Genomic DNA, 22,224 nt, shown 5'->3' on the forward strand with positions numbered 1-22,224 from the left:
AAAGTTTGAGGACCTCTGCTTTAGAACAACATTACATTGGAGCATGGTTGAAAATTAAAATGGTGACTGAAGCCAGGTCAACAAGCTCCTCAGAATACAGGTCAAGAAGGAAACAAATTACAGGGAATCCAGCATAGGCATCAGCAACTGGCCTAGGTTGCAAACATTGGCCCTGCTCTTCCTTATAATTCACACACATATATACACTTACATACACACAACAAATAAGCAAGTATATAAATCACTTATCCTCAAATATAAACAGAGGCCCATTGTCTCCCCCTGCCCAATAAAATACACACCTCTATTTCTACTCAACTTCTCCAAGGAGGAAGCTTCTCCACTGGGAACGAATAGGAAAGGGGCATGCCACCTTTTCTCCTCTACTGTGCCTTCCCATTCAATCCCCCTAATCCACTTGTTGGCTGCTTATACCTTGTTGGCACAACCCACAAGATGGGGGTGGAGTCAGGAGTTTTAGGAGGAGCCGGGAGAGAGAAGAAGCAAAGTATTTGGTCTCCCAATCTTGTCCTAGACAAAATGCTGCCTCCAACAATATTAATTGCAGTACGCAGTGCCAGTCATGATTGCTCCAGGAGGTTCTGGGGTTGACTGTGGCAGCTGACTGGAGAGAAAGGAAAGGAATACAAAGGTTGTTTGGAGGCTTCCTTTGCATTATAAAGTTTACACATATGTGCACAAACACGTTCCCACACATTGTGCACCCAACTGGCAAGGACATTACATGTATAATTGCACACAGAGTGGCAGCTTTGAAATTTCCCAGGACTTCAAAGGAGAAGATCAGCTGGAATTTTTCCCCTACAACTTCCCCGTGCCATAAAACTTGTGTCCAAGAGTTCTCACTGCAAAAGAAATTATTTAAAAATCAGGCAATGGCATCATTTCCATCCACTCCCCACCCCACCCATTCTAGTGTCCTAAGTTTGTTGTAGGGGATTGCTTTTCTTTTGAGATAGAGACTGAATCACAATATTTATAATGCTTGCGTTGTCAGCTCAACAGGTTCTCCAGGAGGTTCTGGGGGTGCACGGGTTTCAATTTGGTGTTCTCCTTTGAGGATAGACAAGCGCTCTGAGATTCCGCGCCTCCGAGGGCAGAGGATGAAGTCATACAAGAAGCCACCCAGCACACCACCAATGACTGGTCCAACCCAAAACACCTAGAAAAGAGAAAGAAGCACTTGGATGAAGCTATCAGATACAGTAGGCATTGGGATCTGCTGGAGTTTGGTTCCAGGACCTTCCTGTGGGTACCAAAATCCATGGACGCTCAATTCCCATTATATACAATGGCCTAGTAAAATGGCTTTCCTTATATAAAGTGGCAAAATCCTCGTGTGCTCTTTAATTCATTGAAAAAAATATTTTTAGCCACAGATGGCTGAATCCATGGATGAAGAGTCCATGGATTCAAAAAGCCAGGCCTGTAGCCAGGAGAGGGAGTGTCCTCCCCCCACCCCACCCCTCGGCGATGTTTCAGGTTTAAAAAAAGCCTGGTTTCCTCATTAATTTAAACTGGCCAGTCCATTCAGGAGTAAACCAGGTTTTTAAAACCTGAAATATTTTGGGAGGGAAGGGTTGAACCCTTAAACCCCACCATCTGGCCACAGGCCTGCGAGCTGGGTGGGCCATGGTGTCTTAGGGCCCTTCCACACAGCCATATAACCCAGAATATCAAGGCATATAATCTACAATATCTGCTTTGAATTGGATTATCTGAATCCACACTACCATATAACCCAGTTCAATGTGGATTTTATATAGTTGTGTGGAAGGGGCCTTAGAAACGGTAGTCCACACAAAGTAGGGCTCCCTAGTTGTAAATTCTAAATTACAGACCTCAAAACTCTATAGAGAGAAGTCATAGAAATTAAAGTAACAAAGTGCTATAATTGTGCAGAATGAAAGAGACTCATGAAAGATTGCTTTACTTAGTCAACAGAGAATGAGAACAGACGGCCACAGCATTTTTGCTCTGCTTGTGTCAGCAGCTCTATTCAAAATCATTAGTTTTTCAATCTGCTGACCTTTCAGGTCATCTGATTTGTCAATGCTGTCTCTATTTCATCTGTGGTAATGCCGGGCGCATCCACAGAGAGTGGAAAATGCACATTGCCCACATTTTTACTTGGGGCGTCCAAATGACACCTCAGGTAAAAACGAATTCCTTTGGCACAAAGCAGAAAAACCTTACTTTATGCCGAAGTAATTTGAAAGCTGGAAAAACCCAGGTCTTTCAGAAGGCCAAGGTCTTTCCAGCTGTAGGCATTGTGTGAACTGGGCCCAGGGATCACGTTGTGTGCCTTCCGGTTCCAACCCACACAGCTGTCTCAAGATTTTTGGACTCCTAGAACTGAAAAACCCAAGACAGCCCCACCCCCTCCCAAAACCCTTTTAAAAGACCTTAAAAAGAAAAAAAACCTTACTCGGCCATCAGTTTCCTGCTGCCAGCCCTCTCCTGGCGCATAGAAATGATGGGCCAGGAGAAGGGGAAGGAAGAAAATTGCTCCAGGCCTCTCTTTCTACTGGTGCCTCATTTCCCGGCAGCAGGGAAATGCTGGCCAGGTAAGTTATTTTTTTTAAGGTTTTTCTTGGTGGTTTTCTTTTGTGTCTGGGTTCCCTGCTGGAACGTCTGGCAGGGCATCAGGACCTCCCCCCCCCTCAGAAAAACATGAATTTTCGGGGGTGGGGGGATTAATGCGGGCCCAGTAGGGTTTTTTTTTTAACCCGACTGGGCGCAAATTAAAGTCCTGTCTGGAACTGCCCACAGAAATGTGAAAGCCATCATGGTGTTGCAGTTTCAGTGCTGCACGATGACTCTAGAGATCGTAGAAACCGAGTGAGTGGCTGTGGTCAAGTCATGCTCTCTCAGCCTCAGAGGAGTTGCAATAGTAAAGCCCTGCTGACCAAGGAAACCCTGTTATCAGTTCACCTCAGGCTCACAATAAATCAGAAATGATTTTTAAGGCACACAACAACCACAAAACATCGAACTGTAGGATACTTTTATATCAGTACTAATCTAAATTATTCCTTAAAGCAAATATTATAATTTAAACTCTTCTCATAGTCTGAAATTTTTATTTATCTAAATCTGCCAGCTGTTTTACTTCCTCAATAAAATCAGGCAGAGTCGTATTGAGTTCCATGTTTTCTGTGCTTAAAAGAGGTTTCCCCAGAACATGATGGGTATCGGCTTGCTGGATTCAAGTGTGATCAGCTTGATGCGTTCTCCAACAACTCTTAGACATGTTACTACACACCTATGCCAGCCTACTTTCTTACCCCTGGAAACCTCCTCCTTACCCAGTGGTTGACGAAGTTACGGGTGATGATAGCTGGTGCAAAGGAACGAGCGGGGTTCATGCCAACTCCAGTGTAGTGCATCTGCAAGAGAGGAGGGTTAGGTTGGATAAACTATTGTTCCCTGGACATCAGGCACCCCTAACTAAAGACATAGTGGGATTCTCAAACGTGTGTGAGTGACATTTCTCATCCTCTACAATTTCACAGTGACATGGAGGGACTACAAACATATTTATTAACAATTATAATTTCAGTATTTCTCTTTTGTCTTTCACTCACAGATGTAGCTATATACAAAAAATAAAATTTAAACCCTTTTGCGAAGGAGCCAAATTTCTTTGTTTTGCAAACAAAAATGAAGAATAGTCACATAAGTTAGCATTAAGTGTAAGGAAGGTCATACTGTATGGAGTTGACCCTAGAAGCAAGGTAGAATTGGGGAAGTACATATAGAATTGTTTAGCTTTGCAGACGTATTACAGCTGGTACCATGCATTGCAGCTGGTACCATGTGTATATTTCTGTTACACTACCACTGGAGGAATCCTCTCCATTGAATGGCCTGGAGATTCACAAACTAAATATGGAAAAGTAGGCTGTGTCATACAGAAAAAAAATTGGGGCATATCAGGAGAAACCTTGACCTTTGTGGAAGATAGCAGCTGGAACTTCCTTTCAGGGTCCTGACAACTCCTATTCTGAAGCAAAGGTGGGTGCTGAGCCACTGCCTAGTCCTAATGAAAATTGAGACCTAATACTGTCTCCTGAGGCTCGTGCAATTATGCCATTATTTCACTATAATTCCACTTTAACTGCCATTATTGCATCCTATGAAATCCTGAGAATTGCAGTTTAGGGAGGGGTGCTTTAGAAGTTTTCCAGGATCTCACAGGATGGAACCATGGCAGTTAAGATATAATAATAGTGGTATAACTGTGCTCTGTTTACCCCAGAACTATGCACTGACCATAAGTAATTATTTTCTCCACGACTACACTATTCCTAAGATCCAACTTGACAAAAACACTGTTGAGACTTGCAGCCCAGAAGTTTGCTTCCCGCTCCTGATGTAGAATTTTGGTTGGCCTTCCTGAGCTAGTTCTCAGTACTCACACTGACCTAGGACACTTAGGCTTGTATTAGACCCTACTAATACTTAGCTGTTCTGTCTACATACTGCCAAAAGGAAAGCAGCTTCTTGTAAACTGAATCCATTACCCCAAAGAGGTGTCCAAGAGTGAGGGAGAGTCCCACAGCCAGTGCCACAGATCCCATGCGCCCGTCATGTCTCTCATCATAAGTAGCGAAGATGCAGAGGACAAACTGCAGGGTCAGGAAGATCTCCACGACAGTGGCCTGGCTTACATTTACACTGGGGTGTATCTACAGCCAAGGAGACACACAAAAAGACGGAATAATGAGGAAACAACAGGGACAACATTTCATCTCCATCAGACTTGCCTCATATACAAGCTAATTTGCCCAGTAGTTCACCTGGTTGGCACATCTGTTGAAGGCAATGTTGATTAAAATTTGGGTGTGGACTTCTTAATACAATATTTAATTACAGTAGGTCCTTGCCATCCGCTAGGGTTTCACTTCAAGATCCCTCATAGATGCCAAAATTTATGTATGCTCAAGTCCCATTATATACAATGGCATGTGTCCCTTTTATAAAATGGTAAAATGAAGGTTTCCTTTTTGGGAGTTTAAGAAATATAAATTTTAAACCATGGATTGACAAAGGAAAAAAATCCAGAAATGACTTGAAGGCACACAAAAGCAACAACTACAAATACTCAATACGCTTGCTGCTGCTCCATGATAGCACAGCCCAAATCCTGAGAAATGAATATAAAAATTTCTAGGGGAAATGTGAGGCCAGACAATCCCAGTGGAAAAACACTGCTTTGTCAAGAGATGTTGCTCAGCAATTCTAAAAACCAACTATAAGCAGGTAATCAAGCGCAGAAATCGGATAAACAATAATGCAATGAGGTCCCAATTCTTCAAACATGAGAGTATATGCGATTTTAGGTAAACAGAAGAACTCTAAAGCACATTAAGACAAAGTTATGTTTGTATTCAAAATTTAGTACATATTTGTGATTTGTTAAAAATTATTTTTTTTACGTAGATAACTGATATTTACATGATGCAAATTTGCAGTATAAATTTGAGATTTGCTGAATCAAGATTAAAACAACAATCAAAATCTTGTTGATTAGTCCCAATTAGAATAAAACCATAATACATGCAAAAAGCCCACAGATTCAAAGGGTTTATTTTTGTTGGGACTAACAGTTCAGACCCAGAGTTGCAAACATAGAAGAAATTGCGATATTGCTTCCTCTTCCACTGGTGGATATACCCTAAAGCAGTGGTTCTATTTGTGACTATCCAACAGGTTATATTACTGTTATATGAAATTGCTGTGGGTGGGATTTCTCTCAGACCACATCTACATCGTAGAATTCATACAGTTTAAAACCATTTTAGCTGCCATGGCTCAATGCTAAGGAATCATAGGAATTGCAGTTTTACAATGTCACTATTCAGACTGCTGGAGCTTCCTAGGATTCCATAGCATTGAGCCATGACAGTTGAAGCAGTGTTAAACTGCATTAATTCTATGCTGCAGATGCACTCTTCAGACTGATCCCACCTTCTCAAATATGTTTGGTGAAGACATAGAAGTTGACCTTCTAGGTCAGTGGTTCTCAACCTGTGGGTCTCCAGATGTTTTGGCCTTCAACTCCCAAAAACCCCAGCCAGTTTACAAGCTGTTAGGATTTCTGGGAGTTGACAGCCAAAACATCTGGGGACCCACAGGTTGAGAACCACTGCCCTAAAGTGAGTTTCTCTGAACCCTCCACATCTACTGATGGGTATAATAGAAAAATCATCTTATTCTTTTGACCAAAAATAGTGGAAAATATTTAAATCCAGCTAGGTGAGGTGCCAGTATAATTAACAAATGCATAGTCAATTCATGAAGAAAAATGTTAGGAACACTTGCCCAAAATACAGATACTAGTGAAACCATTTCCCTTAAGCGAAACAAACTATATCTAACACAGAATGCAAAGTTCTGAAGCAGCACTGAGGAAAATGCCTCTTGATCCCATAAAACTAAGGGAAACACGAATGCTAAAGACTTTTTGTTTCTTTTTTCAAAATACAGCATAGAAAAGCTTTAAGTATAATCCTATGGTTTACATACTGGGGAATCTTGTTCAGCTCAAGGAGATTTACTTTGCAATAAGCAGTGCGTTGCTTCACTGATAGTGAAGTGGAATCCACAAGGCATCCTACCAAGAAGCCAGCCCAGCAAGAAATCAAGCCAAACCCTTGGATTTTGAAAGAAGGCCAAGTTATGAAGCTAGCATATCACACGTGGGCTTGCATCAAGAGATGGAATGTGCTTTCACACATAAAAAGTTTAATTTGAGATTTCCTGCTATCTATCTGTAATCGAAAACATGAATTGGTTGTAGCAGGCATGAAGTGTGGGCCGCCTGTTGCCCCAACATCCTTTTTGGTCTCCCATTCTCAGTTGCTGTGGGATTAAGCCTTGCCTTTCTGCATTATGTCTGACAATAATAGTGCTTTGAGGGCATTGTTCAATTGCCAGGCAGGAGACAAAAAGGCTTTTCCCGGATTTTGTGAAAAATCTCACACACAGCAAAACATTGCACACACAAAAACAGCTCTTTGTGTTAAATTTTAGTAGGATTATGGAATAGATTGTAACCAAAGTGGTACTGTAATGATCTCATAAATACCACTTGTAACCTCACAAGAGAAATTTCCCTCTCAGTCTCTGAGGGCCCTCCCTCCCATACAGCCCTATATCCAAGAATATCAAGGCAGAAAATCCCACAGTATCTGAGTGTGGACTCAGAGAACAGATATTGTGGGATTTTCTGCCTTGATATTCTGGATATAGGGCTGTGTGGAAGGGCCCTCGGTGGGTAGCTTTATCTTCTAATTTTTCTCTTCTTCACAGTATACGGTACATATAAACTGGCATGGCCAAAAAAAGGAAGGAAAGGGAAAACCATGTATACAATCCGAGTATTCTCTGCTTTCAAACCCAACACCCATTTTGTTCAGCCTCTATCAATCCTAGAAAATATCTAGGACCGAAACTCGTTTGCATCTCTTATGTAAGCACATAGATCTTACTTGCTTCAGGCTCTAGGCTGGAGAGTTTGTTCTTATAAATTTGAGGATTAAAGACTCCCTGACAAGAGATGCTCAAAAACAACACCACTCTCTCTTATGTTGTCACTTCTGGCATTGTCACTAATGATCCAGATTTCGCCAAACACTCTTTATAGTCCTTTAGAGGATTTTCTGCACACAGCAAATGCTATCTCATGATATCACTCAGCTGCAGGTTGTTGCAAGCCTACAACAAAGAGCTCCAACAACCAAAAGAAAGAAAACCCCACATTTCCCAGCACCCCTGCCTGATCCAGTTACCGTGTTGAGGGCCAAGTTACCCCTCATTGCCACTGGCGTAATTCCATAAAGCACAGCCGCACCGGCCACTCCTCCCAGCACCTGGGCAGCCACATAGAAGACAGCACGGAAGATGGAAAGTTGAGCGCTCAGCAAGAAGGCCACGGTGACAGCTGGGTTGATGTGGGCCCCACTCACGTGGCCAATAGACTGCACCATAGTGGCTGCCACCAAACCAAAGGCAAGGGCCACTTGCAAAATGTTCAAGGGGCCCATGATCGAACGCAACGAGGCCCCCAGCCCAAAAAGTACATAGATCAGGGTGCCAAAGAACTCAGCAAAGATAGCCCTCCAGAAGGAGGATGAGCGTGCCTCCCACATGGCCGGGCAGGAGAAGGTGGTCTTCAGTGCCAGTAGGACAGTCCTCAGTCTTACACCTGCTCCATACACACACTTAAAACCACCACTCTGTTTTGGGGTTGGGAGCTTTATAAGGCTCCCTAGACTAGCCCAGCCCAGGAGGTGGGAACTTCACTCAATGCACTGAAGCCTCTTAACTCTTGACTAACCAGATGGGGAGACTGTAAGACCCTTATAAAGGGCCGGAGGAGCATGAGGGTGCCCAGAATCTTCTACTGCCATTGAAGCATTGATCCCTTCCAGCTTTCCCAGAAGATCATCCATCTCTCAATGAAGAGTCTTCATTCTAGGGTTCCTTGTTAGTGTTATTTGGATGCATCCATACCCTAAGAATGTTTTAGCAAACTGTGTGTTAGGGGAGCAGTGTATTCTCTGATGTGTAAGTATTTGGGAATATAAGGAAATGAACCTCCATTCTGCTCCCTGTACAGAGAGAATTTCGAAAAGGAATTTTTAGCGAAGTTCAAATGGTCCCATCGCATTGTGGAAATGCATATGAAACTGTACTTTTTGCAGAGTTGTCACTGTACCTATTAAAGTAGTGGAATATTTTGAGCCATGTTGGTTGAATCTGTAGATGCTTATACTCTCGCATACAGAGGGCTGGCTATAGATGTCTTCAAGTGCCTGTTGACTTGTAGCAGTACTGTGAATTTTGTAGGGTTTTCTTAAATAAAGAATTATCAGAGATGGTTTTACCTTTTCCATAGTCTGTTTTGAGGATTCCTACAGATATGTGTTGGCAGACCCCCTCCAAGTACTAACCAGAGCTGAACCTGTTTAGCTTAGAAGAACATACAGGGAATGTTACCTTTAGGATATTTAGGGGCCCCTCTTTTAGATGAATTTCCCCCCAAAGCCCCTAGCCAGCAAAGATACTGACGGTGCTGGCTAAGGAATTAATGAAGTTGTTGTTCAAAACAAGGAATTCTCTAAGTTTTGGTAAGAGATGCCCAGGCAACTAGATTTGGTTCAGAATACAAGTGATGACCTTTAGACTGACAGCAGTCTCTCTGGCCTCCTCAGATTGCCCAAACTCCAAAGAAAGTATTGTCTAGAAAAGGTAGTTTTGCATTCTTTTTTCACAAACTGGAAACAAATCAAGCTGGTAAGAGAGAGGCTAATTATTATCTTTCTACTAAACTCACAGGGATTGTTGGCTCCACTCCTAAAATAGTCAGGTTTAGTATGCCAAGTCTTTAACTTTGTTTGTGGTTTTTCTATACATTCTAACTGTATGCTCAATTATCTTCTAACACGATAAATAAAAATATATAAAGCCTTTGCAATCAATGGAACTTAAGATATTATCAGTTCACAACTAATATGTCTTATTTATTTCAAGGAGTCGGCTTTGGACACAACTGTGCAACATGAGAAGCAGCGCTCATGGTTAATCCGCCCTGAGTCCCTTCGGGGAGATAGAGCGTAATATAAATAAAGTATTATTATTATTATATTTTATTATTACTGAGGCTGATGATTTCCCATTGGACTTGGTTTTATTGTATCAACCTCATTTTTATAGCAAGACTACACCACCTGGATGATGTACCAGCTTGATCTCTTTCCTTCTACAACAGGAAATGTGGAATTTTTTATTGCAGGTAAGAAACACACCTTAGAAGGTAGACATGATCTATATTCCAGTTCAAAGTAGTTAATCTGGGATCAGATCCTAGAATATAGAGCAACCTAAGTCTGAAGTCTGCCCGCCCCTGGTTGGAGCTACACTACCATATACTCCAGATTATAAAATCAGATAATTCACAATATCTGCTTTGACTGCCAGATTATCTAATTCAAACGAGATAATCTGGATTTTATATCACTGCGCGCCATCCTGGGACGTGGGGAATCTGGTGCCCCATGCCCTGCATTGCCCAACTTGAGGAAAGGGCAATCCCATGGAGGGAAGCATGGAGTGCGAATGGCGCATGCAGCTCTCACCTATGGATTCCAATGGCAACAAGGGAAGCCTCTAATGTTGCCCTGGTGGTGGCATGCGCTGGCTTCACCCTACTTCACCTTTGGAGCCCTGCTGGTATCATTAGATGGCTAATCCGGTGCATGCCGCCAATTTTAGCCCCGTGTGAAGAGGTCCTAGATCTGTAAATTCTTGATGCTTCTACTGCTTTAATTGTGCATAGTTTGTCTCAGATCAATCCTATCATGGGGTTTTGTTGGCAATATTTATTCAGAAGAGGCTTGCCTTTGCCTTCTCCAGAGGGCCTAGAGCAGTGTTTCTTAACCTGTGGGTCCCCAGCTGTTTTGGCCTACAACTCCCAGAAATCCCAACTAGTTTACCAGCTGTTAGGATTTCTGGGAGTTGAAGATCAAAACATCTGGGGACCCACAGGTTGAGAACCACTGTCCTAGAGGGTTTAAGTGTGAATTCAAACCCTGTTTGCCAGAGCCTGGTCCAATATTCAAACCACTACATCATGCAGGATAGAACAGAAGCCTTACTTCGTTGGTAGAATGCAAAGCATGCTTCTCCATGCCATACATAGATGCACACAGGAATACAAAGTACACTCAGTAGAGCAGCTTTGGCACACCATTATGTGGGGGCACTCAAATGCTCATTCCAAAACTGATGGCATGGTCTGTGATGGCTGCCAGCATTAAACAAACTGGAGATGTGACTTGTACAAAATATTTCAAACTGCAGCAGCTAGTAGTCCTAGCCAGCATCATCCAAATATTATTTGCACTCATTTGCCAAAATCAGAGCCATGAGTTATCCGAAATACTTGATGTGCCTAATTATAATGTACACTATTTTATGGGCAAATATATTCAATGTTTCCTGCAAATTCCCTGATAAAATTTACTGCCTAAAATGATGGCGGGGGAAAGAGCTGTTGGTTTATCGGCACTTCCACAAGAGGCTAAGGGTATAGTATGAGGAATGGCAAAATTACGGTATTGATTCCCCTCAAAGAAGACTTATGTGAAGTTTTCCTTCAGGCCCTAAATTTCTGCTGAGTGAGGCACTGAAAAGAATTCACGGTTAGAGCTCTTCTTACATGTGCTATGCTTTTGTTCCCTTGTTATTGTGTCTTCTCTTTTCCTGCCTACGCTGTATTGCCGAATGCTTAGATTAAGTTTTAAGTTATTGCAAAGCTAGAAATCTGGGGACAGAAGGATAATTTAAACTGGCTAGAATTCTTATTTGGAGCAATCTCTCAATTTTGTCCCCGTTATTGAAAATTAAGACACTAAAATTATTAATTATGAAACACGGCTTCATTTGGACATACAGCAGGCTCGCATTGCCTTTTCAATTTGTCCTTTTTATGAGTTTCCCTGGAATGTTACCCTATCACACCTCAGACCTCAGGATTTAATCTCATAATTATCAAAATCCCTTCACAAGACTCAGGGAACACTCAATTGATTTCTCAGAAGAGCCACAAGGGGTTTCTAAATGTTGTGTTTATCCTGGAAATGTTTCCTCACCTATAGTGTATCGAGCCCCCTCTGTGAGATCCTCATTGTATCAGCCAAAACCCTGAACTACTCTTTGTCTGTTTGGGTGGCACCCATTGTTTAATGCTGAAACTGGGACATCAAGGTCCATTAACTCTTGATCAATTGCATTCCTTTATGAGTGCATCTTGTTCCTAGGGGAACCCAGAAACAGACAAGAGCATTCAAATATACCAATAATATTTTACTAAATTTCCCCCCAATCAATTGGCAGCAACGACAGACAGTGCATCTCAGCCAACCAGATCCTAGCCTGCCACAATTTGGACCAATTGACATTCAGGGCAGCAGAAGTCCTTTGTTTCAAATTGCTGTCAAGGTCTTAGAAATATTTCTGTATGTGTGCATTGAGATATGTCAGTTATTTGGAGTGCTCTCTTCGCTGATCTCACTGGCCATTGAGAATAAAGCCCCTGATTCTGCCTTTGGTCCACCTGTGTCTTATCTGGTCCTTTGGAAGTTTGGCATTCCGGGTCTCAAACCTGCAATTTTAGTGGAGGTGAAATCACATAACATCTCTCTACACCTCTGCAGACACTTGTCATACTCCTCATATGGTCCAACATTTCACACATTAATGTTGAACCGTGTGGCCGAGCAAGATCTGAGTGTGGTCAGAAGAGTGTGGTTTGTTTTTAATAGAGAAGAATGTGCAAAATTAATATTTAGGAAACCTGGTAATGTATGTACTGAGATTAGGAAAACCTTGAAAGAAAGAACAAAAAAGTAGCCTGCCAAGAAGAGCAAGATTGCCTCCTCCTCTCTTCTCCCATCTTCTGAGTTTATTTGAATTTTGAACTCCATTTGTAGCAGAGGAAGCTCAGGATGAAAGAAGAAAGTAGAAGGAGGGGAGAGGGACTGGGACATTTTCAAAGCTGTTGAAAAAGAATTACTGGTAATTATTATATACCTGTTCAATCAGGATAGTTGGAAGATATGACTCCCTAGCTTCCAATCCCAATGACCACCATCATTGTAGAATGAAAACATGAAAGAAGACTTTGCAAATAATCTAGTGATGCTGTTTTGATGGATTGCTTTACTGTCCCCTCAAGGCCTACAGTCATCATACTACAACCTGCTTCATCCATTGAAATGGTCTCTATACTGATTTACGGACCCACCGCCAAGACTCTACCCTTGGAAGACAGTCATACCCAGCCACAAGTAATAGCCTATGTTTATATGATGATGATGATGAAGAATTGGTTTTCCACTAATAGAGCACTTATTTGTCATTCCTGGTATACAACTCCCATTGTGGATCGCTCTGTGTATGGAGCAGGCTGCTTCTAGCAGTAGATGCCTCAGTCTCCCCAATGGAAGGGTCAGTCTTGCGGTCATGGCACGAACCAGGCCTGTTATCAAAGGTTAATGGCCCAACAAAAGGAATGAAGATAAAACTAAAGATACACACACACACATGCTCAGAACAAGGCCTCTAGGATATTTGTCACCACAGCAATTTGGAGCAGAGGTTTAGTCAGAGCTGTTCAAGAGGCTCCAAATTTCTCTGGGCTCCAGAGGATTTACCAGCCCATTCGGTAATTGGGCAGGATGGGCAAAAACTGCCAGGCCTGAAAGAGATGAGGACAATGGGACTTGCTGAACTCAGCATTTTACCGGGCTCAGCTTGTTTGAGGGACATGGAGAGGGAATCAATATATATACACCACACCAAACACACTCTGATGCAGTGTCCCATTTTATTGTGCATCAGGATTACTGCAGGGGTTGACTTATGCCTGTTGTTGAACTCCACCCATGTGGAAGAGAGAACAAAGGGGTGCTGTAAGACTTTTGGGGATGTTCTCTGATCAATGCTACAGAGGGGAGAGGGAACAAGGTGAAGGGGAACGGACATGCCAAGGGGATTTTGATAAAACAGTGTCAGAGTATGAAAGGAAATTCCAGAGGCCTAATTTCAAGTTCTTCAACTTCTTCTTCATCATGTCAGTCTTCATCATCACGTCAGTCTTGAGACACAAGCCAGAAATCCCCCTATTTCTTAGTTCCCCGTTTCAATCCAGGGATAAAAAGAGCCCAGAAATCCTGGCTTCTAGGCTTCCCCCAGTGTTATCCCTCCATGTTCTTTAAGTAGGATGAGAGAAATCCTGTTTTCTTGTGCTGCAAGGATGACTGAAAATATTTTGCCTCAGACATTTGCTGTGAGAGGCAAAAGACAATATGTGTACAGCTGATGGAACTAAGGCTGGATCTACACTGCCATATAAAATCCAGAATTTTAGCTTGTTACCTGCTGGAATTCCCTCTTTCTACATAACCAATAAATGTACAGAAACCCCTTCCAGTTTCCACTCTGCTGCTACTTCTACATGTAGTGTCACCTAAAGGGCTTCACATTTCAGAACCACCTCAGTGCCAGGGCCCAACCAGTCATATACATGTACGATAAAAATGGGTGACATGGGAAGGAAATGCTAATAAGGTGACAGATAGGCAGTAAGAAGATGAGTGGTAGTCATTGATGCTACTGTGTCCTACTCAGAGCCAAGTTCTTCCTTGCAAGGTGGCTTGGCAGACGCAGAGAGCGATGAACGAGACATACTGGCTGTTTCCACAATTTCAATGTCACGGCAGGTCAGACAAGCAACTAGCTTCTCTCGTGAAGCACTGTTAGCCAAGAAGAACTCATAGGATACTCCAGCAAGGATTGCACCCATTGTGGGTCCAAGCCAGTACACCTGGAAAAGAAGTAGAAAGGGAGCAGCTGAGTGAGAGACAGAGATAAAGCACAAAGAGCACAAAGTTGGCTTAGAAGCAATAAGTCATCTTCCAGGGAAAGAGTGAGAGGGAGAGAAGAGTGCACAAAAATCATTGAGATTGACAGTTTTACCACCTTGCAGTTGAACTACTTAGATGGGGGATCAAGAGAGACGGGCAAACAATGCCTTAGGTGGGACTCAGGGCCCTTCCACACAGCCCTATATCCCAGAATATCAAGGCAGAAAATCCCACATTATCTGAGTGTGGACTCGGATAATCCAGTTCAAAGCAGGGCCCTCAGTGATTCCAGCTGGTAACACAAAGATAGAGAACCCAAAGGAGGTACTGGTTGCAATCACATCTTAAAGTGAACTATATTCACAACAGTCACAATATGTAAGCATGCCCAGTTCCTCAATTATCAAATTCGGAGAAGGGAAAACTATCCAAATACATGATGCCAGATGGAGGATAGTGTTTCCATCTGCTTACCCAGTGATGCTTCCAGATTCCGGTGACTACTGCGGGTCCCAATGATCGGGCTGGGTTCATACTGCCCCCAGAGAAAGCGCCCTATAAAAGCATCACATTAGCACAATCAATTATGGCATATCAATGGTCTTCTTTGTTCCATGAACTGACTTTATCTTTTTTTAAAAAATCCTGCTTCTTTTTATCATTATCATTGGTGTTTATCATTATCATTTGTCATTTATGAAGCACCCCAGATCAAATAGGTACTGGTGTGAGAGAGAATGAGATTTCAAAATAACACATTCCTATATTTTTGTATTCAGTCAATTTGCAAATAATCGTTTAAGTATAATGCAGTATGTATAGAATGTGTGTGTGTGTTTTAACAGTAGCAACAAAAGCCCAGATTCTGCAAACAGAATCCCCCTTCAATCAGACATATATTTCCTTATTAAATTATTATGTGTGCACAGTCCATGGTTTGTCAGTGTTAATTGTGACTTAGTGAGTACATACAATGCTGTATGCAGGTATATAATTTTTCCTTTGCTTGAGCCTGAGCTTAGAAAGGGTTTGCTCCATATGCTGTATGCAGGTATATAATTTTTGCATATAAAAGATTCAATGATATCTCACTGTTTCATAGATTCTTAGAATCTGAATTTGATTACATTTGATGGTCAATAATACCTGGTAAACAGTAAAATCAAGACAATGATCTGGCAATCCCGCAAGATTTACAAAGACAACAAAAGTATATGTGTCTGTGAAAATTGAGGCATCTATGCTGCCATATAATGCAGTTTAACTGCATTGAATCGCACTATATGAGTCTACACTACCATATAATAAGTGAAACATGTCCAAAACAGTCTTTCGTTGTATGGTGTGGATATCTTGGAGTTACATGAGCCAAGTATTTTGCCTAGAATGCTGCTGCGGGGCATGACTGCCATTCAGTTGAAATACATTTTCTAGCCAATACCTTCAAGCGAGGATGGGAATGGGAACCTGGCATCCATGAGCCAGATGCTGCTTTTGAGCCTTTCTCATTTTTTTTCTGATAGGAGAGAAGGGTGGTCATCACCTTCATTTATATTCCGCCTTTTCCTCGAAAATGAGCCACAAGGTGGACTATTTTTAATTTATTGGGTTGTGGGTCACTTTGCTTCTATAAAATGGAGTCACGACTCAAAAAATGTTGGGAACCACTGCATTAATGGAATGTGTCCCCCAGGTCCTCTCCCAAAATGGATTTGACTTTGGAGGGGGACAATATCATGTCTCTCTCTCCCCCACCCCCACTAAAGGAACATCTTGCTTAGCTCTGAGGGCTCTTACTGCAGCGAGAGCTCCTGCCACCACGGAGAAGCCAATGGCCAGGATCCCCGGCTCGCCTGTTTCATGCCTCCGATGGTCTTCCACAGCAAAGATAGTAAGAGCCAGCTGGAAGGTGGAAAAAACCTCCATTCCTAAAGCCTGCCCAGCATTTCCCTCACTGTTGACCTGAATGAGTGATAAACAAGAGAGAAAAGGGAAAGGAGGAAGAACAGAGCATGTGCACTGTAAAAGAAACATATTAGCACCTAGTGACTTTTTACATACATCTCTAAAGGCACTCTGTATTTCTGGAATCTTCTTTCCAAGTACTAACAAAGGCTAACCCTGCTTAGCCCCCAAGGTCAGGCAAGAGCTGGTAGTTTCAGGGGGTACTTCTTTAGATATTAATTTGGCCCCATTTCAAGATAGTTCACAAATAGTTTACAACTCTAATAACACTTGTGGCTCTGAGGTTTTCTCCAATCTTAGTACCAGTTTTGTCCAAGTCTAAGCCTACTTTACATTATGATATTTACAGCAAACAGATACAAAAATTGTTGTTGTTGTTGTTTATTCATTCAGTCGCTTCTGACTCTTCATGACCTCGTGGACCAGACCACGCCAGAGTTCTCTGTCAGCTGTGGCCATCCCCAGCTCCTTCAAAGTCAAGCCAGTCACTTCAAGGGTAACATCTATCCATCTTGCATTGTATCACAACTCCCATCAGCACAAATCATTATGTTTAACGATGAGGAATACGATGAGTTGTAGCCCAGCATCTGGAGGGCCACATAAAATAACATGGCGGGCCAGATTTGGACCATGGACCTTGCGTTTGACACATGTGTCATACACTATGGCTGATCCATGTAATGAAATATGTTTAGCCTTATTGTTGGCTAAGGAAGACAGAGTAAACTTTCATTTCCTTGGTTATCTAATGATGGGTGTGGGAGACCATAAAGAGAAGGAGGGAAAAAGGAAGACAGACTAAGAAGGTTGTCAACTCACCTTTGTGATCAAATGTCCAATGGTTGTGGTGGGCAGCATAAGATAGAAAATTCCAGATGCTATGATGCCACCCAAACACTGAGCAGTGATATAGCTTACCGCGTGCAAAACGTCTAGTTTGCGGGTGCACAGGAAGGCCATGGTGAGGGCTGGGTTGACTTGAGCACCACTGATCTCTCCAAAGCAGTGAGCCAAGCTGACAGCTACCATCCCTGCAGCTAGGGCTGGCTGGAGTGGGGAAGGGAGCTCCTCTGTCGGACCAGCTGGGCAGGAGGCACCCAGCACCACCCAGACAAAGATAAGGGTGCCAGAGGCCTCTGCCAAGAGGCAGCCCCAAAACTTACGGCTTCGCAGCACCTGGAGGAGAAAAAGTAATCTTACTCATGGAAATTGGCACAAAGGACCATTTGATGGAATATGCCACTATAACAATCAATCCTTTCAGTTAAGGTGAGACAGTAGATCAGTCCTTGAATGTTGTGTCTCTAGAGTTTAACATAAAATCACAGGTAGTGTGGATTTTGTTGTGCAGAAGGTTCACTGTATAGATTTTACCAGTCCATAACCTATAACAACAACATCTGTTATAAAACTCCAGTATGCTGATGACAATGTCGTCTGTGCACATTCAGAAGATCTACAAGTCACTCTAAACACCTTCACAGAAGCATATGAGAAGCTCAGCCTGTCATTGAACATCGAGAAAACCAAAGTGCTGTTCCAGCAGTCACCAGGCAATCCCTCTCCAAAGCCAGAGATACAGCTTAATGGTGTAAGTAAGTAAGTAACCTAGGGAAGAATAACTGTTTCTCCTGTGCTCCCAAATTAGGCAGAGATTGCCCCAGAGAGCATTCCGAAGCCCCCAAAAGTGGATATGGAACACATGTGGCACACGGGACCCTGATGGCCAACAGAACATATTGGATAGGTTGGGGAAGGAATGACCCACCTGTGTGGGAGTTGTAGTTCACCCTGCATCCAGAGAACTCTGAACCCCCTCAATAATGGATCTGGACCAAACGTGGAACACAGACCCAACATGCCCAGCTGTGAATACAGGCAGAGTTTAGAGGTGATTGCCCAGGGAATCTGGAAGTTCTAGTTCACATGTATCCAGAAAAACTGTGACCCCCACTGACAATGGACCAGGAAGCTCCATAACTAACTGAACATACTGCTGGGGTTTGGGGGAGTTGTAGCTCACCAGCATCCAGAGAGCACTGAACTCAGCCAACATTGGATCTGGACCAAACTTGGCACACAGTTGCAATACAGTATATACAGGTCTGGTTTGGGGAGAATGGACCTATGGTTTTGGGAATTGTAGTTCACCTACATCCTTATGCATTTTCTAATGGGAACATTAAAAAAACCAAATCAAAAACTTGCTTTTTTCTAATAAATAGTGCTACTAATTAACTAAATGATATTATCTAACACCCCCAAAACAAACAATGCCTTTTTCAAATAACCTGGGCATTGTCAGGTACCCAAGCTAGTATTTAATATTTGTCATGGCTTAATCTACTAACAATAACTCCTCTCCCCTTTCCCCTTCTTCTGTTTTCCGTTTTTTCTTCTTTGTTGTATAAATTGAAATAAACAAATACTAAAAAAAAGAAAAGAAAAGAAAGTGTGTCTTAGCTTTCAGATGCAAGGAATTACTGCTCTATTTTCTTCTTTCTATAGCTAGAAATGTGTATTTGAGTACTGAACTAATTGGGAGGAATTGGGTTTGGGTAGTAGTTAGACTACCTCAAAACCGACAGGAATTGTTTGAGGCTCCATTAATTAGATATCATGCGTTTAAAGCTCCCAAGAGCCCCCACTTCTGATTTTTTTTTTCAAGTCAGCATCTGGCTCAGCAAAGTAAAACCTGTTTGTCTCTTTTTTCTTTGGTCAGGTTTGCTGGTTTTCTGCAAAGAGCCAGAACAATCCTGTTAATGAAAAGTGCCAACAAAATCCACCTCCTCATAACCTATAGGAGTCATACAGGGGCGGCTCAACCCATTATGCAAAGTAAGCATTTGCAATATAGTTGATTTTGCCCAGGGGTGCTCTTGAGGCGCTCTTGGGGGAAAATAGACCTTGACATATTCGAGTTGTAGTTACTGGGATGTATAGTTCACCTACAATCAAAAAGCATTCTGAACTCCACCAATGATGGAATTGAACCAAATATGGCACACAGAACTCCCACGATGAACAGAAAATATATATCAGTAATTCATTGGGGGGGGGGGGGGGAGGCAAAATACTGTTTGCTTACCGTTGAAAATAACCTAGGGACGCCTCTGGAGTCATATGTACTTGTCACATTTAATTAATGCCCAGTGGACACCTTTAGAGCCAATCAATGGGGAAGCCATTTTGAGACTAGCTTTTAAAAGTACCTATATTAAAATACCTATATATACAAAAGGAAGAACTCTACACCTGCCTTCTGGAAACACTATCTGTCAGACATTCAAAATGTTTAATTCCTGATGCTGAACATCTCAGCGCAGTTAATACTTTAACTCAAAAATCCTCCATCTTTAAAGTGTCAGCAATTTCTTTTTTCTTGTTAGTGGTTGTAATGAACAATTAGTTGCTTGCCTCTTGAAATATAGGAACAAAGGAAAGTAAAAAATAAACACCTTATTTCTTAGTGAGTGTAAACTTGATTTTAAAATAAAACAGAGATTGCCATTTGAAAGTTAAATGTCTTCAGGGATTAAATTCTGGCCAGCAAGATAGAAATAAAATATTTAAATGATAATAGGAAGGGACTATAAAACACTGATTAGATTAGCAAAATATTGGAAAAAATCGATGAACAATTACCTAAAATAATACTATGTATCACATTTTTTGTTCCTGGGTTATAAATGTCATCTCCTAATTGGTTCTATCATAAAAACATGGGAAAAGTTTATTAAACCGCAAAAACTTTGTTTTATGTGGGACGTCCAGCAGCAGGATGTGAGGGCGATCTGGCTGAAACTTGTCACCCCATTGATCACCAGGGTTATTTTGGCTGATCTGGCTGGCTAGCTGGGTGTCCCTTTCCCCTGCAGCACATTTTGCTATAGTTTGTCAAAGAATATCTCACTGAGTTTCAACCTAGTTTGTGGCAGCCACAAAAAATGAAGTTTCTGGAGTATAACAACTACTTTCAAAGTAAATACTGTACAATTAAACAGGAAATAACACTTTCAAACCCGGAACGAAATATCTTCCAAATTTTGTTACATAGTGTGAGCAATGGCAAGAATTACAGAAGGATAGGAAGGAAAATGGGGAAGAAGCAGGATATTTGACTACATCTAGGAGTTAAAGAGGGATGGATGTCCTTACCTCCCTGATGCCCATGGTGACTGTCTTGCAAACTCTGATCAGAGAGGGAGAAGAGGTATGGCTGTTGTGGCTGTCATCTAGTGGTTTACAGGACTGTATTTTTCACCCACTTTCTGCCTTACCTCATCCTCCTGCATCACCAGTTATAAACTGGACCCTTTTAAAGATGAAGCAGGTGTAGTCCAGAGGAAGATGAAGGGGAGGGAAATATTTTAACAGTCCAATTCTCAGATGCAACATTGGAGGCCAGGGTTCATGAAGTATCCCTAGTCATCACAGTAGACCATTCTTTATAATCTGTGCCACCAACTTAATAATCACAGTTTCTGCTGGGTTGAGTTAACTACGCTTCTGTATTATTATTCTTGGTCCTTCCAGTTAAGAGTACCTGGGGAGAAGAGGATATCTTTGGGATCATCATCTTATATAAATGCTTTGAAACCATTATGTGCATGGAGATAAGTACTAACACCAAGGATGTCAAGGCAACAGGCTCCTTTGAACTAAGCCCAGGACCTGATCTGAACAGAGTTGCCACAGTTACCTTTGTTTGAAGATGGAATTAATTTGCAATCAAAACTTCAAAGAATTTACATAGACAATAGAAAGCGGGATTGAAGCAGGGTCGTCTCTAAAGTCTTTATGTCTGGTATATTCAGCAAATAGATAGGAATGTTTAACATTCCCAAAAACTGTGGTTTTTTTTTACAAGTGAGGAATTGGGTTTGAACAGTGGTTTGGTTACATCAGAAACTAGAGGACTTTTGGAGGCTGGATCCATTAGCTGTCATGTGTTGAAAGCTTCATAGAGCTCCTATTTCTGATTTTTGTGAGATCAGCATCTGGGTCAGCAAAAGCGAAGCCTCACGCTGACCTCTCCCTGCAAATGCTTGCTCTCTTTCTGTTTGTCTCTCCTTTCTGGTTTGCTGCAAATAGCTAGAACAATCCTGTCATGAGAAGATGACAACAAAAGACACCTCCCCAAAACCTATAGCAGTTATATGTAATTATCACACCTAATTCATGCCCAGCGGACTCCTTTAGCGCCAACAACTGGAGAAGCCATTTTGAAGCAAAATATGGGAAAAGGAAAAAGAAGCAAGAGCAACTAATGTTGAAGAAACTATGAATATTATGCCTCAGATTGTAAAAAAAAAAAAAAACCAATACAAATTTCTGGCTGTGTCATGAAATTATACGTGTTTCAAATATCAAGTGAAAGCTCTGGGACAGACTTCTTGAGAAATACAAAGGGGGAATTAGCTTTGCACAAAACTCAGGCAGCCTTGATCTTAAGGGACGTGAAGCTTTGATGAAGTTTGTAAAGCTTTGAAAGCTTGATTGACATATTTCAAGCACTTTGGTTGCCAAGAAAGTCAATTTTAAACCATGAATTTCAAATGTAAATCCGATTACTATTGTATTTTAATCCTTGTACCATGTATTTTATAGCAATGTGTTTTAATATATGCATTTTGTTGTATTTATTGTGGCTACCCTTGAATATGTAAAGGTTTCCCCTGACATTAAGTCTAGTTGTGTTCGATTCTGGCGGGTGGTGCTCATCTCCATTTCTAAGCTGAAGAGCCAGCATTGTCCATAGACACCTCCAAGGTCATGTGGCCGGCATGACTGCATGGAA

The 22,224-nt window shown here is 41.9% G+C and overlaps 2 protein-coding genes across 2 annotated transcripts; both read right to left on the reverse strand.

Annotated features, from left to right (window-relative positions):
- Positions 1-951: 951 nt before the first annotated feature.
- On the reverse strand, positions 952-8,219 carry MIP (major intrinsic protein of lens fiber). The gene is made up of 4 exons (XM_060764073.2): positions 7,818-8,219; positions 4,548-4,712; positions 3,330-3,410; positions 952-1,183 (listed from the first exon to the last, which is right to left on the reverse strand). Exons 1-4 carry the CDS (start codon positions 8,175-8,177, stop codon positions 998-1,000), a joined length of 792 nt encoding a protein of 263 aa, XP_060620056.1. The 5' UTR covers positions 8,178-8,219; the 3' UTR covers positions 952-997.
- A 5,184-nt stretch (positions 8,220-13,403) lies between these two features.
- Positions 13,404-20,597, reverse strand: LOC132765529 (aquaporin AQPAe.a-like). Its single transcript, XM_067464821.1, has 6 exons — positions 20,583-20,597; positions 18,776-18,852; positions 17,244-17,619; positions 16,254-16,418; positions 14,931-15,011; positions 13,404-14,416 (listed from the first exon to the last, which is right to left on the reverse strand). Exons 1-6 carry the CDS (start codon positions 20,595-20,597, stop codon positions 14,213-14,215), a joined length of 918 nt encoding a protein of 305 aa, XP_067320922.1. The 3' UTR covers positions 13,404-14,212.
- Between the last annotated feature and the right edge of the window lie 1,627 nt (positions 20,598-22,224).

Source organism: Anolis sagrei, chromosome 2, assembly GCF_037176765.1.
Source record: "Anolis sagrei isolate rAnoSag1 chromosome 2, rAnoSag1.mat, whole genome shotgun sequence".
Taxonomy (NCBI): Eukaryota; Metazoa; Chordata; class Lepidosauria; order Squamata; family Dactyloidae; genus Anolis; species Anolis sagrei.

Bases quoted from the DNA above. Each gene is read 5' to 3' on its own strand.
- LOC132765529 (XM_067464821.1), bottom strand. The intron at 15,012-16,253 runs GTAAGAGCCCTC...ATGCTTTTATAG, and splicing joins TGGCAGGAGCTCTCGCTGCA to GGCGCTTTCTCTGGGGGCAG. The intron at 14,417-14,930 runs GTAAGCAGATGG...CTTCTTTTCCAG, and splicing joins GAATCTGGAAGCATCACTGG to GTGTACTGGCTTGGACCCAC.
- MIP (XM_060764073.2), bottom strand. From the start codon at position 8,177: ATGTGGGAGGCACGCTCATCCTCCTTCTGGAGGGCTATCTTTGCTGAG. The intron at 3,411-4,547 runs GTAATGGATTCA...CCTCTCTTGCAG, and splicing joins CTCTTGGACACCTCTTTGGG to ATGCACTACACTGGAGTTGG. The intron at 1,184-3,329 runs GTAAGGAGGAGG...TCTCTTTTCTAG, and splicing joins GTAACTTCGTCAACCACTGG to GTGTTTTGGGTTGGACCAGT.